This window comes from Xiphophorus couchianus, chromosome 16, assembly GCF_001444195.1.
Source record: "Xiphophorus couchianus chromosome 16, X_couchianus-1.0, whole genome shotgun sequence".
Taxonomy (NCBI): Eukaryota; Metazoa; Chordata; class Actinopteri; order Cyprinodontiformes; family Poeciliidae; genus Xiphophorus; species Xiphophorus couchianus.
Window position 1 is genome coordinate 11,934,694 of NC_040243.1, and position 16,388 is coordinate 11,951,081.

Sequence of the window (16,388 nt, forward strand, 5' to 3'; positions counted from 1 at the left end):
TTCCATGCACTGTCTGCTGTCAAAAAGGTTCAAGTTGTTCCAGCCTATATATCTGCAGTTTCTGTTTGTGAAGTAAGTGTATCTTACAGCTTGAAGAGAGGCAATTTTCAACTGCTGTATTTGACATTGTACACAAAAATTGCTCTTTCAGGGGACCAACGGGCTCTAATGGAAGAAGAGGTTTTTTGGTACTAGACTGTAGAGAAATGTGATGTTCCTTTATGCTTTGAGTGATCCCTGAAGCAGGCAAGATGCTTTTCAAGTTCAGATGTGAGCAAAGAGCAAAACAAAAGTCTGAGCACAGACTGCCGGGAAGAAAGAATTTGTTTGGCAGTTACACAGGGGAGGATGAGTAACTGTCAGCAATCTGACACACTGTCTCCTACCCTTTTTATGGTGAGGCGGTGGAGCTACAGAAAGTCTTATGCACTTTTTTATGGATACAACACACAGGAATCCAGGCTTTGTTTTCCACTAGGATCCCATCTATCCACAAAACCTCAGATTTTCTACTGTAGGGCAACTGTGAATGTGTACTCAAACATGTCTATCATGACAGCAAAATGTCCATCTTAGCTCATCTCCTTTAACCCTAGTCAATTAGTGTTGTTCATTTAAACCTTCAGAACTGTGTTGTTCATCTGAGGTACAGCACATTACCTCCTAAAAGGTGAGAAGCCTGTGAGCACAATTGGCTGATCATAACCGTATATCCTAAAGATTCTGTTGTGTAAAACATTCAGAGTTGATTTTACTATCGATCCATTTTCTGCTGCATATCTGGAACCTGGTCACATCACAAAACATGTAAGCAAATTGTCAAATTGCCTGGTTTTCCAGATAGTTACTTCTTTCAATTCATCCTTTGGGGGAGGAGACATAGAGATGTTCACAACACAGCTATGAAATGTGAAATTTATTATGTTTCCTGCAAGCCTTCCTCTCAATGGGACACCTCTACTGACTGTGCTGATATATAATTGTGATATACAGTAAGTATCAGTTACAGTAGCTCCAGGTAATTATGTCTCTTTTTACCTCATTGTAAAGAAAAAGTCAGTTTTTCTCCAACCTATTTGGTTGAGTCCATTAATAATATTGTCTGTATTAAAAGTTTTCTAAATTGTAAGCATTATCCTTACTTTTCTGTAAAACATATTTAAAATTTATTTAGACATTACGCAGCAACAGGCCACAATCATTTATTCTATTAATTTAACATTTTAAAAATGAATGTAAGCTCCTGCCTCCATTTACATCAAATAGAACAGATGTTATTTGGTCAGAGTTATGCTTATTATGCCCATTCTATGTTCTGGAAAAAAACATCCAATTTAACTGAAAGCAACCTGCAACAACTTTGTTATATGGTTTTTTCAGTGCATTTAAATAAGAAGCTGGAACTGAAAATGATGTTCCAACGATGCATCCTGGCAGGACTGATGGCTAATTGCTGATGAGGCCAGTCCTATACGTTAGCCCCCACTTAAGATAGAATAGAAATTAATCAAGTGGAAACATTCAGTCTGTAGTAATTATAATTTTAGATTCAACCATTGTCCTCGTCACCACAAGCAGTATTCATCATGTGTTCTAAATTGTCAAACTCTACCTCAAAGAAGTTAAGTTGAAGTCCTTGCTCAGCTTTGTCTGATTCTCATTATTTTCTTCTAAAACTGAGTAGTATTCCCTAAAGGAAAAGTCTGGCGCAAGAGATGAAATTGCTTTTAAAAAAATAAAAAAAGAATCTGCTTTCTAATGCCAATTATCTCCTCAAATTTTGGAAATAGCCAGAATCAACAATCTTGTGTTGATTGTTGCTGACTTGATTGGCAATATTGACCCAAATACACAAAAAGAAAACGTCGCAAGATTTTATTATTATTTTTTATAAATTATTTTATTGTTTTAAAAGTTCATCTATTTGAAAATCCTCTAGTGGTATTATTGATGCAGAATTGTTAGTGGAAGAGAAAATACCACTAGTTCACAACTTTAAGAATGTCTCCAAAGTGTTTGGTTTAAAAGCCCAAACTTCAAAACCTGATGTGTGAACCTACTGAGATTGTTGCACATCATTATTTTAAAGGGTTTTTTAGTCTCTCATTGAATCTGAGTATTCTTAGGAAGCACAGAATGACATCTTTCCTCCCCTCTTCTACAATCATCTGCTGCACATTTATTCAGCATCTATTAGTGAAATAAGAAATTCTGGCTACAAGCCCCAGATGCCTGCTGGCATGCTCCTGTCTAACGAGCATTAACTCAGGTTATTGAACACTAATGGTGATAAATGTCGCTCTGAGGGAAAGATATAAATCAGATGGAAATTAAAAAATATATTTTCTACCCTCAGATCTATTTGTTTTTGTACTCTGTCACTGTCTTCTTAGTGAGACAGAGTTAGAAAACCATAGCATTACCATTACTGAAGCTGTTAATCATTTTTGGAGAGAGAGGCTTAAAATATAAGGCATGAAAGGCTCAGTCAAAACAATTTAACTATATATTCAGTCACTTTCCTTAAATAACATTGCCCTGTTTTAGGAAGTTTGAAAATAAAATTTGCAGATTGTTTTATTTTAGCTATAGGTTGCAGCTCAGTCCTTCAAACAAAATATAGGGGCAATTTTATTTTACTTCATAAAAGTCTATGCAGGCTGCCATTGCAAGTAATCTGTCTCTTAGTCTTCTAAAAATCAGCCTGGCTCTTGTGGTGTGATTTAGAAGTTTGGTAATTTTGTTCTCATTAACATGTTAAGAGGAGGCCTATAGCTGCTTCTGCTGCTGCTATTGTGGTTGCCAAAAGATAAACACAGTTAACTGAGAAAAAACTTTTAAACCTTATGAAATACCATAAAAGACAAAACATTTGTTGAAGATTACTATTAACCATTAGTTTTAGCATCACGGCACAGCTTGCAGGCACAGGAAGTTAGAAAATAAGCCATTGAAAGCTTCTGTCAGATAAGCTTTCTGACAGAAGAAAGCTTAAATGTTACAGGCATTTTTTTGCCTGGAGCAAAGCAAAAAACATAAATTAATGATTTAATGATTTCTGTACTATGGCATTAGTTGAGTGATTTTAATGAAATGCAAGACACAACTTTTTATAATCCTTTATGTAGCTCCAGGAACTTTATTTGTTAGCCTAGAACAATTTTATTGTGGCCACTGTTCTGAAGTGAAGTTTGGATTGGATGTCTTACGTCATACAACATCTTGATGCTTTTCAATAGATACATGATTATTTCCCTATGTGGCTAAAAAAGTATTAATCAGTTGTAGTTCCTTTTCTTTTAGGGTAAAAGAACATTAAAACATAATCAGAGCTACAAGATCACTCTAAGTGAATGTGGCTTTGTGAATATAAACCTTTTCCATTCAGTAAATGTGCAATCTGTGATGCATTTAATCAAATGAAGTTCGCCTGGTTTGACACATGATTTCTTCATAGGCTTCAACAACGACTTGATTTCCCCAATCATTCCGGGGACTCTCTGGCAATTTTTTTTATCCTGACTGAAAACCCCAACTGTTCAAACAAGCATTTTCACTTTGATTGTTCAACACGTCCCATTATTTTACTCTCTAAGTTTTATTTAATGTTTTGTGTTTTAAATATGTTGCTTTTATTATATTTAGGTGACCTTGTGTGTCCTGAAAGGATTGTTTTAAATAAAATGTATTGTTAGTATCAGTAATAGTGTTGGAAAGGGTTTCTTTGCTAAATAAATGCATAGATACTGCAGCATTTCTCAGGTCAAGAGCATCAACCATTATTGCAAGCAGAACTTTATAGAAATTAGAAGAACAAAATACAACTCTGATTGGCCTTTCTGTGCAGTTTTCTGTGCATTTCATGTATATTGTCCATAACGTTCACATAATTGATGCACCGACCAATACACACAATAAAGAAATACTGATCGATGCAGCTGTAGAAACCAGAATATAAACAAGCATTATGAGTGCCAGCATATTTTTTTCATACCTATCTAATAAAAAAGTCCAGCCTATAAATGGCTTGTTTTCTGTACTATCTGATTCTGAACCAAAAGATGTAGACCTTTTATCTGTTTATGTTCAAAATCAGTCAGATCTGTTCAAATAAATAGACTACCAAAAACAAAACCTCACTGATTGCATATTGACTTGCTCCAACGCAAATTAGAAAGCCCACTTTGTAGGCCTGTAAATATATCATAATGTTCCATATCGAACACTAAAGCCTTTACACTGACTGTTAAATGATCTGTTCTTGCTTGCAAATCTTGGTGTGAGATTGCACGTGCCGATGTTCCAATGCTTCATGGGTACGTGTCTGTGTTGTGGAAATACAATGAAAGCCTTGAGGGAGATGAAACATTCGGCTGCTTGTTTTCATTCATCTCTCTGTCTGTCCCCAGGGCATGTTCTGGCTTCAAATGAAATGGCCGCCTGCCTACCACATCGCTGCTAGTTAAATGTCATGGCACCAGCACACCAGATGGTGATGAGAGAAACTGTCTGTAAATAATGCAGTGATATAAAGTCAAATAGCAATTATTTATAATAAGAATATGTGCCGGCATTTGAAGAGTGACTCATTCTAGGTTTGCAAGTGTGCTTTAAAGCAACTTAAGAATTTTTCCACACTATCAGGTTCAGTAAAAGTGGATTAAGCCATGATATACATTAGTCTTTGCAATGATTCCAGTACTGTGTTGCTGCACTGCATGAAACATGGACTGGCGCTACAGCTCCAGTCTGAGTAGACATGTAGGCAGCAGCCAGTGCAGTGTTGCTGTGCCTACGTCTTGCAGGTAAAAGAGACCTGCAGTGCTCAGGCCGCCATTCTCTGTGGATTTTCCAATTTATTTTGAATGTAGGGAGCACTGTGACAAAACAGATGGGGCGATTACTGTATGTGCACACAAACAATGCAAGATGGATTTTACAGCTGCTTGCTGTTTGTTGCGGTGGAGTCAATTCCAGCAGAAATAGGATAACAGCAGTTCCTCTATTGTATGAATCGGTTAAAGGTGTCCCATTTAAAAAGACTAAAGTGCTTAGAAAAATCTCTTTATCTTGGAAAGATAGCATCACGACGTCCTCATAAAGTTGCTTTTGTTATACTGCCTGAATCATACAGCCAGAGCTACAATTCAATACCTTAGATTAAGCTATATTTATTTGCTAAATGGACTATTCAAAGTTCAAACTATAAACTAGGAAATCTATTCAATTTTGTAGTTGTAGCATGTAAAAATGCCTTTTGTTGTCTGTCTTTGTCAGCTTATACAGTATATATATATATAACTCAAGAAAATCAATTTATATAATTTGGATCTTAACTTAAAAGATCCAAATTTAACTTAAAAAGAATCTTGCCTACCTCACCTGAATGGATGTCTTGTGAACAGAGATTTTCTGTTCACAAAAAGTGCAACAGAGCACCTCAAATACAATATTATGACTGACAGAAAATAGACTCAAGGCAAAACTCCTTTTAAAAAGCGGCGGAAGAAACGACAACAGAGATTTATATATGACAATTATATTGTTTCTGAATAAGCATATTTTGTATGTAATTGCACATTTTAAGTTGTTTTTACACTGTATTCATGCTAAGGTTTTTCCTAATGACTTGAGTCATTTTTTCATTGCAGTGAAGAAACTTTACAATCCTTTTGTGACCAGTCTCCACTTTACTGGCACTTGACTCTTAGCACCCACTTCATCATAGGCTTCATGTTATATTGAAAACCTTCAATTATTCAGCTTCGTTTCATGTATTCATAATTTTGAGAGATGGCCTTATATGGTTAGAAGTCCAGTGTTAATAGTGGGCAATCTTTATGTCTCTGACTGTAGCAGTGGGCGATGCTGGACGACAGACTGCAGGCCTTAGCTGTCAAATTAAATCTTAGTGTCCTGCTGTGCAAAAACGTGTGGCTCCACAATATCTTCAATAGACTTTCATTAAGCTTTTTAAGCATGTGATTATAGTGTTATTTAGGCTTTGTCATTTTTAAAAATGTGATGGTAAATGATAGATTATTAAATTATGCATCTGCATTGTTTTACATTCTTCCTCCTTGTCAAAATAGCAGTACTCCTGGATCCAAAAAGACCAAAATGATGATGAGCATATATCGATGTGGTGCTTCATAAAGCAGAGACTTATGTCGCCCAGTCCTGTCTCATTTCCCTCTATCCAAACACTAAGTGTTTTTAGATGTGCTGAGATCAACTTGAAGGCACTTTTACTTAATGTCCTTAATTTGCTTAATGAGCTGAGAAGCCCAGTAGTCTCCCTTAATTCTGTTGTTTTGTTATTTGCCTTAATGGCTAACAGGTTGTTTACCTGGACTTCTTTCTATGCAAAAAGTTGTTTTACAGTTAACATTTTGAATTAACAGAAAATGATAGTGTGACATGACAAAAAGCTGAAATTTGTTGTTTTTTCTTTATATTTTTTAATGAAAGTTAAGGATTTGTGAATCTAGTTTTTGGAAAAAAAAATATTGCCCTGGGAACATACAAAAAGATGGAAAATGGTAGCTGAATCTGATTTTATCACATAGCTACTGGTTTGTATGTGATAAAGTAGCACCACACTCACTTGTTTATGTCACACAAAAACTTTCTGTAAGTTCAGCGTGAGCCTTGTCAATATGCTTGAATTTATTTTGACATTAATATGAACAATTCAAAACTTTAGATTTGAAAAATGACATTTCAATGTCCTAACCTGTGAAAGGTTTTTAGGTGCTGTTTTTAGTCAGTATAAAATAAATGGCTGTGCACCAATTTGTTAATAAACATCTGTGTAGCTATATTGATTATTATTGATTTATTTTGATGTTTATTGTTTTTATCTTTATTCTGAATTTATATACATGTTATCCACTGATTTGGGTGTTTTATGATTGACAACTGGATATGTCTTCATCAATGTTCTCTTTATATTGAGTGTGACTGCAGCTTATCACAGCTCATCAGTCTATAAGAATATTTTATAGTCATTTGAAACAAATCTGCTCTCTCGCAAAGAAATAAAGTGCTTTCTTTACAGTTATTATTATTATTATTATTATACAAAGGTTTTACTACAGAAGCATCCCTTACTTTATTTCTGTTACTTCCTAAAGATGTTGATTAAAACAGTTTCAGTATTTTTTAAATAACTGCAGGTTTGCCTGTTTCTCCGTCGGTGTGCCAGTGTTTCTCTGTGTGTTAGTGACACGGTGTCATTGTGTTTTGCTCAGCTGCTTAAAGCTCCTCTCAGGGGAGAAGTCCTACTTTCATCCTCCGCTCCTCTGGGTCGCTCAGGCTGACTCAGCCTGTTGTCGGGAGCAGACTTCTGCCTTCTGTCTCTCTGTGTAACCCTCTGATCAAAGCTGGGCAAGAATAGCATTGTCAACCCGTAGCAAATCTGCTTAGACAAGAGAGCAACAGAGGGAAAGTTGCAAAGTGAGGGAAAACTCCAAGCCTACTTGAAAAGATTTAGGGTTTGTTAATGTAGTCAAAGCAAGAGCTGAGATTTTCAGCATAGAGAATGATCATGTGTGCTTGCATTAGGCTTCTTAGTTTTTATAGCTCAGAAGACATCAGGGAATTCAAGGCCAAGGCATTCAAGGCATTTGAAGACGCTCACTTCTCATGGTTTAAATGTGACAGCAGCACTGTTAAACCGGGTCTTGTAGTTAAAACTATCCCAGTTTAAGAAAATTTTATTTATCTTGTTTGTGTGTATTTTTTTTTTTAACAGGAGAAACAAAAAACTCTTTTATTATTAGATTATTTTCATCTCAAACTGCATCTGAGCTTGTATATAATTTGAAAGAGTTAAGTCTTTTTAAATCAAGTGAGCTGAAAGAGAAGAAAATAACTCATTTGTCTTCTCAGTGACAACAAAAGAAAAACCAAAACATCAACATCAGAGCAGCCTCTGCAACCTGTACAAAGTGACAGCTTGTCTTGTTAATGTCAGAGCTGCCAGCCGCCTCTAAAATGTTTCGGTCTTTTCTTCTGTCTTCACTTGGTGTCTCCATCTTGTTACTTTTTAACATCCTTTTTGACACGTAGCATCAAGCTTCCTGACTTTGTCATAGTCTCTTCGTCAGGTTTCACTGTTTTGGCATTGTAACTTTATGAAAGCAGAAATTGATTTGGACTTCAGCTGAAGTGCAAGCTTGACTAATTGGGTCATGTGTAGCCTATTTCTCACATCCCTCAAGTATATGGTTAACAGGTGAGCCTGTATAAAAACAGGTAACAGTTCATCCTCAGGGTTGTAGAGAGACTTAACTTTTCCTGTGTAGAGTGGAAGTCTTATAAGGAAACATCTCAAACATTCTGCTTCCTTATGTGACATTATGAAAACATCTAAAGAATTCAGCAAAAATATCTGGAAAAAAAACAGTGGGCCTCCATCAGTTTTCTTTGTTGAGAAGAATTTATAGAATGAGACAAACAGCAGAACTAATTGTCAATAGCAGTATGTATTGGCTCTTAGAAAACATTGCAATGTGGTAATTATAAAGAATTCTTTCAACATTTCTATTCATTAACAAATTAAAATTTAGGGTTATTTTTACCTTAAAGTAACTATAGCTACAGTTTTGACATCTGTTGTCTGTATTCTTTCTGTCTGTATTCTTTTGAACTTGATCTCCTAGTTTATTTGACTCTCTTTTAGACTCAACACCAAATTCAGAGAAGTTTTAAATTGTGTTGACTTGTTATCCTGACTCACAGAGCTCAGAGTGTTAGATCATTTTTATTGGTTTTTACAATCATAGTGAGCTGAATTTGAATGGTAATACTCTTTTGAAACCTTAATGCAAGTCAAATAAGGAGGGGAAGCAATTTATCACCTCCTGACTCTGTGCAGTTTATAGTCATTTGGTTCCCTGAGCATTTGGCCAAAGATCTTGGCATTAGTCTTGAAACTGGACAAACAGCCCTTTTCTTCTTGCAGTGGCCACAGAGGATATTAGACACATCCATTTTTTCCTATATAATGATTAGTTATATAAGGTGTTGAATAGTTTTAGCATAATGGTTTGAAAGGGAGACTGAATAGCCTAGGCATGTAGACATATACACTAACAATAAGCAGGCCAATCTAGTGTTACTTATGATTACCCAGCCAGCAGCATAAAATACAGTCCCATTATGACCTTGGTAAACAAATTTAACATTACACAACCTCAAAAACCTACTCTTCAAGTAATTAATGGCTATGAGGCCCTCTAAGGAATAATATGTGTAATTTGTACCCATTAGGATTGTTCTCTTGTTGCTCATTGTGATTTAAATGCAAAACCAAAGTCATTTTCACAACATTAACTCAACTTTGCTGTAATAACAGGTTGATGAAAGGTATAATCCTTTTCTCATTCTATTTCTGCACCCTATTGTCATTAGCTTAGGGATCCATTTGTCTCGATATATTTGAGTATTGAGTATTTTAATGTGTTAAAAAAAAAAAAACAGATTAGGTGATTAGGACCAAACATCTTAATTCTGGACTGTCTCCGGCAATCGCTCCCTGAACAACACTGGTGTGTAATCTAATTTCCCTCTGATGAATCCTGGATGTGACGGCTTCTTGCTTGTGCAGCTGTCTCACAGACAGTGACCTTCCACTGCTGTACCTGTTCATAAATTTGGTTGAACTAATCAACAATGATTCATATGTAGCATAACCCAAAGAGAGATATTAGCCACATTAATGGCCACTACACTGGTTCTGATAAACTGGAATGCCCATTTGCTGCAAAGCTCGTAGTTAATTAATCTTGAATTGCAATATGGCTCTATTTATTTAAAAAAATACTTTTAATGTGTTATGTGGAAGAAATTAAATGCATTTGAGACATAATGGTTTGCAAGGAAAGTTGTTGTAACCCTTAATATGGAAGTGTGCCATCAGGATTTTAATTAAGAATGCCTCTAAAATTTGAATGTTGTATATTTGTTCTTACTTTTTCTGTAAGTACATTTTAACACAGAAAAAGTAAGTACAAACATACAATTTCAGAGACTTTTTTTTTTTTTCCCACCCCTCCAGGGGGTCTTTCTGTGGGCTCTAGTGTCCCTTATGTGATAGTAGGCTGACAGGAAACAGGGAAGGAGAGGGGGGAAGACATGCGGCAAATGTCGTTGGGTCCGGGAGTCGAACCCGCGACGGCCGCATCGAGGACTCAAGGCCTCCAAATACGGGTCGTGCTATCCCCTACGCCACCACGGCACGCCCTCAGAGACATTTTTAATTCAAAGCCTGATGCACATATTTACTTCCATACTTAACCACTCACCTTTTGTCATGTCATAACCACATAGATGAAGGTATTTTGCTGTTTTTTATATACATGGTGGACCAACTCAAAGTAGGGTATAACTATAAAATAGAATTTACACATTTTGTTCATGTCTTTTGAAATTGTACAAAGTGCTTTTGTATTCTGTCTCCCTTGTTGCTGTTTTGCTGAACCGCCTTTCACTATACCTGCAGCTATAAGTCTTTTGGGGGTGTATTTTACAGCTTCACAAATCTGGAGTCTAAAATTCTTGTTTCAGAGATGTTCAGTTAGATTTATTTCTGCACTTTGACTGAGCAAATTGAAAACCTTAACCTGCTTTAATCTAAACTCTTCCAGTGGAGCTCCAGCTAGACTGGGCTCAGGGATTTATAACACCTAACAGGTTTCCCTCCAGTGTTGCTGTTACAGGTGGTTATAAAGAGGAGGTGCTTGTAATTTATTAAAGACTCTTCCACCAAGGAATAACTGTGCATAGCATACATTGTAGCTCAGAATATTTACTTGAAAAGGCATTTGGCATCTTATAGCTTCTGATTTGCTGTAAAGATGGGAGAAAATCACTTGTTGACAGGCCATAACACTTAACTCTTTACCAACTCTGACAGAACATTTGTAGCAAGCAGGTAATGCATAGCTTCACAAAATGACTTTCATTAGGATTTACCGAAACTAATGTTTACAGATGTACTCATCTGATTGCATCTCTTTTCCGTGAAATGAGCGCAGCGAGAAGAGTTAATTCTCTTGAATGGAAGTGACAAGTGGGATCATCTGGAATCACTGATTGTGTCTGTGAAATGACCCATGAGGCAGCATGCTATAAATAGCCAAATGATATAATTACCAGCTATTATTTATCAAGAGCATCCAAGCATATGAAGAGAATAACCGAGGCAAGCTGCCCAGCCTTACTCATACAGGTCAAGTGCTCTTGTTGTGGAAAAATTATACTGCAGGGTTTGGTGACAGATGTCATCATCCATGATTCACTTCAAACCAAATCAAATGTGAAATGTTTCTTTTTGATATTTCCAAAAAATCCAACAGAATTTTGAAGAAGCATTAATTACGTTAATTTGAATTATATTCAGGTCTACGCCCCGTCAAGTGATCTTTGGACTCACTCCCACTTAGCCCACAAAGGAGCAGCTCACTGCATGCAAACCACACACTCTCCATCAAGACTACATTACTTCAACAGCCATCAAATCCATTATAATGCTTCATTGATTTAAAGGAAACACAGCGAATTAGAGAATCGATCGAAGAGCTAATGCTGTACATGTGAAGAGCAATTATAGGATTTTTGTAAAAGCTTACTAAAAAAAAATTAAACAAAACAAGTAGCTGCAAGCAGGTTGCCCATTTTGAATCAGAGAATTTCATTTTAAAAATAATTATTCACTATTATTATATTATTCACTATAAGTTTTCTCAAAAGAGCATTTGTTTCAAAGGTTGTTGACTAGATCTAAACCCCATTTTACCTTTGACTCAACTTCAGAGTGGACCAAATATAAAACATCAATTCAAAATCAATTTTAATCTCTTTGTGTCTCTCTTGATCAATAAAGTCAATTAGTACCTATATCCTTTCAATGACTTAAAATATTTTTCAAAGCTTACAATAAACATGCTGCTTATAGAATGTTGTTGTAACTTAGAAGTACTGTATGTATACATATATAAAAATGTCAAAGTGTAATGCACGTTCAATAATGTTGTGTCCCCATTAAATCATCTTGTTTTATCTCATTAAGTTACTGAACAATAATAAATACCTTCTGTTACGACCCGACTAGGGGTGGCCAGATGATAACATGAAGGCCACCAATTGTACGTCTCCGTCGTCTTTTGGGAACCAATCAGAGACAGGCACCTGCACACTCATATTTGCATGAGGGTTACCCTAACCCCTAACCCTAACCCTAACCCACAATTTTAAAAAACAGATATTGTACACATATTTAAGATGCCAGAGTAAAAGTCACAACAAAAACATGTCTCTGGAATATATGTTCTTGTTCTCTTGTAATATAACAGAAGTCACTAGTTATTCAAATCTTAACCAAATCAAAAGCCTAAAATATTGACTCTGTCTACATTTACTGTGTGTCACTAAATACTTTATGGATCTCTGTTCTAACTATAGTGAAGGCATTAATGCCTTTGAATTATTACCTTTGCCCCTGAAATATTCCAAAGCATACAAACCCTACACCTCGTTTGCACAGCACTGAAAGCATAAAACAGACATGATTGTTCTTGACACAGTGTAATGGAGGCCCCTGAATCATATCTTTCAAGCATTAACACCAAAATTGAGAAAGCAGATTGAACACTTAGATGAAGGAGCTTAAGTAATCAGCCTTAAAATGTATCTGCCGTTTGGGAAATCAGACTGACAGTCATAAAGATTTCCTGGATTTCCTATTGGATGGGTGAGATTATGAGGAGGAAACGGCAGATCCCGAGGTGCGGAGGGGGGAACTTTCTTTTTGACCAACACAGAATCATCACCAGAATTCTAAATGAGTAAAATAATCAAATTCATATAGATCCAGATTTTCATCTAAACCCATGGTACTTAAAACGACTCTGGTACGTTAAAGGTGCTATATTTAAAAAGTCTATAGTATAACAGAGTATAGGTTTTGAAAGTGAAGAGCCTTGTGCTTTAAAATCTGAAATTGTTTTTTTGTTGTTTTTTTTTTCAATTACATTTTTGTTTTTGTTGTCTTTCAACAATTACTTAGAGAAATGTGGGCCTGAAAATGATGTTGTTTAGGAACCCAGATAGCAGAAAATGGTTCTGTTGCACTCGGAGCAAACAGTCACAGGTCTGTTTGTTCTGTTTGGTCTGTTTGTTCTTCTTTCAGGTTGTATCTTTCCCCTGTGTATCAGACAGGATGTAGCAGACTGTGTTGATTAACTTGGTTTGTCACAGTAACACTGAATGTTTCTCTCTTCAAAAACTTTCTTTTGCTCTTTTTTTCTACAATGTATCACCTTCTTTACTTGTTGATCCATTATCCTGCCAAAGAAGCAGTAGTCTCTCTCTATTATTTTTTTTTCTGTATCAATTTTATTAAATTTAATAGGCTGTTTTTGTCGAGTATGAGATCAAGTTTACATGTATTGTGTTTTTTTTTGTTGTTGTTTGTTTTTTTGATGTTTTGTTTAAGGTGGGGCATTTTTTGTAACAGGTATTTATTATGTGTTCTGGTTTCTTGTTTCTATTGTGTTTGCCAGGCATGGCTGACTGAGATCCATGAATATGCCCAACAAGACGTGGTGCTCATGCTGCTTGGAAACAAGGCAAGTGGTCAAACAAACTACAAAAAAAAGAAAAATAAGTTATTTTTTATGCCCTGTTTAATTATGAAAGTATTTTAATGTCCATATATCCACACATTTGGGAGTCAATTCAAGTTTTCCGAATTTGTTTCTTATTTACAACGGTCATGATTATTTCTGGTCTTTTGAATGGATTGATTCATCCAATTTTTTGAATGTCATGTTTGTTGTTGGAAAGGACCCAAAGGCAGAGCAAAGCGTTTGTTGAAAAATACTTTTTTTAAAATTACAGACTTACAGAGCATGACGTGCAATGAAAACTGACCCAGGTTTATGATACTGAAGGTCTTTTAGGCTTTACAATGATACTTTGAGCACAGAGAAAATGTCTGTAAAGCAGTCTTGCTGGGGGAAAAAATCTAAATTGTCCTAAAATATCTATAGTGTGCTAAATTTGACTGACAGATATTTAGAGCACATGAACTTATTAAAATGCTTCAATGTAAAGTTGTTCTTTACTTACACAAAGATGGTTTCTTTTGGGCTTGGTCGATGTCAAGAAAGCTAGCTGTCGATGTCAAGAAAGCTAGCTTAACATACAGAAATGACTATTACTTAAAATGTTAAAGGTCCTGGAATTAAACTATAAAAATAAATGCCCCTCAGAAAGAAAAGTTTAAAGGAATGTTTGAAAAAACTGAAAAATATATTTCAAGACAACTTTACTATAGAACCAAAAATTATTTCATCCATTCAGCAAGTCATAGAGAAAAATATCGCCCTTACAATCTTCACAATCTTTATCAACCATCATTTTGGTTGACAATAGTGTACATGACCTTTGGGGTAAATAGGATCATATATCAAAATTATGGTTCATGTTTTAGGGGTAATTTGTAAATATAAAACTTTTTGTCACCCTAGGCTGATGCCACTCATAACCGGGTGGTAAAGAGAGAAGATGGTGAGAAGCTTGCTAAGGTAAAGACCTGCGAAATGTGTAGGATTTTGTTTAGATTAGGTTGTAAAGCTGCAGACATTATAAGCTCTAGGACAAGCTCTGTCACATCAACACTGAGAAAAATAAAGATAAACACTGATAAACATTCAATGCTTTGACTCTGCAGGAGTTTGGGGTTCCCTTTATGGAGACCAGCGCCAGGTCAGGACTGAATGTAGAGCTGGCGTTCACTGCTGTGGCCAAGTGAGTATCCTTTTTTTTCCGTGGGTGTTGGAGATATGATCTCTGAGAGGACAGGAGACAGCGGTTTTTGTATAATTTTCCAAACTCATATAGATTTGTTAGCAATTGTTAAAACAAGAGAAAGACAACAGACATGTTGCTTTAACAAACCTGCTTTCAGAAGAGATTGTGGATATTTGCCGTATACTTAGTTTCCTCACAGTTGAATATGCTGATTCACTACAGTTCACTGGATTATAAATTGTGGGAAACATTTTCAAGACTAGATGAAACTGATATTCTGACATACTCTTCATCCAATCTAAATGAGTTTTGGGTATTTTATGAAGAAGAATGGGCAAATTTCTATAAAAGTGTTAAGCTAGTAGAGACGTCTGCCATAATATTTCCAATAGTTTGGAATAAGACAAATTGAATAGAAGAGCTACTACATTGAAAGTAAAACAGTAGCTTTACTTTCTATAACAGAAAGTAAAACAGTAGTTTTACTTTCTGTTTTCATTTTTGTTTTTGTTTCACTTTAGGGAGCTGAAGCATAGGTCCATGAAGGATCCCAGTGAAAAGTTTAAGCTGCATGAGTACGTGAACAAGGAGATGAAGGGCGCTGGCTGCTGCAGGACCTAAATGGCTGAAAATGTGTGTCCATGTGCCGATTAACCGTCATTTTAATGTTGGAAATCATTTCTGGACTTATGAAGGACGATGAGTTGTCTCCACAGTTGTAAAATCTTCCTGACATTAAGTTTCTCTTGTTTAAATCCTTTAATATTCTTCTACTCACCTAATTGTTTCTTTAGCTATGAATGGAGACCAAGGTTAAGATTGAACATATAAGACAGAACAGCTTAGTTAGATCCATGTTAAAAATGAACATTTTTACTTCTCAAGGCAGCTGTACTGTCTTTGACTATTTTTGTTCAAATTAATTTATTCACAACATGATTCTTTTTTTCTTTTGCGAAGATGCTTAGTTGCAAGGCAGCTTATTTCCCACATGTCCTCATTATTTTTATCTATATTGGCAGCTTTTGTTAGAATGTTGTGGATTATTAAATCTAGTTGTGTTTTGATGTTTCTTCTGTACATGTTTCAGTGACCATAGACGTCTTTTAGCAGGCTCCAGGGGGTCAGATTGACTTACCAGCACTAATTCAGAATATTTTGATGATTCATGGGTGAACATTTGGGGACTTGCATCCTTTCATCACACAGTAAAAGCAAACTGTTGTTGCTATTTTTGGTACAAAGTTACTGATGAGAAGAGTTTGAAAATTCCTATGTGTAAAAATGTTTATCTTGCATTGTTAACTTCTCTTTGTCATTATCTAATGTACTTTTTTTTTTATCTTAAGCCTAATTGGGGTAGCACCGTGGATAGAGGTTAGACCTGTTGCCTCACAGCAAGAGCATCTTGGACTCAAATTTTAGCTGACATCTTTCTGTGTGGAGTTTGCATGTTCTCCCTGTGCATGCGTTGGTCCTCTCCAGGTACTACGGTATTCCTCTCACAGTCCAGAATCATGCATGCCAGGTTGACTTAAATCACCCAGAAAGTGAGTGTGTGTGTGAAC

The 16,388-nt window shown here is 35.8% G+C and overlaps 1 protein-coding gene across 1 annotated transcript in view; it reads left to right on the forward strand.

The window, feature by feature from the left end:
* Positions 1 to 16,332, forward strand: part of LOC114160139 (ras-related protein Rab-26-like) — a 45,312-nt gene extending 28,980 nt beyond the window's left edge. The window contains exons 6-9 of the mRNA XM_028042586.1: positions 13,569 to 13,634; positions 14,538 to 14,594; positions 14,741 to 14,817; positions 15,342 to 16,332. Of these exons, the coding sequence (XP_027898387.1) occupies positions 13,569 to 13,634; positions 14,538 to 14,594; positions 14,741 to 14,817; positions 15,342 to 15,441 (300 nt within the window). The 3' untranslated portion in view covers positions 15,442 to 16,332. The remainder of the gene's footprint in view (positions 1 to 13,568; positions 13,635 to 14,537; positions 14,595 to 14,740; positions 14,818 to 15,341) is intronic.
* The last annotated feature ends 56 nt before the right edge of the window (positions 16,333 to 16,388 follow it).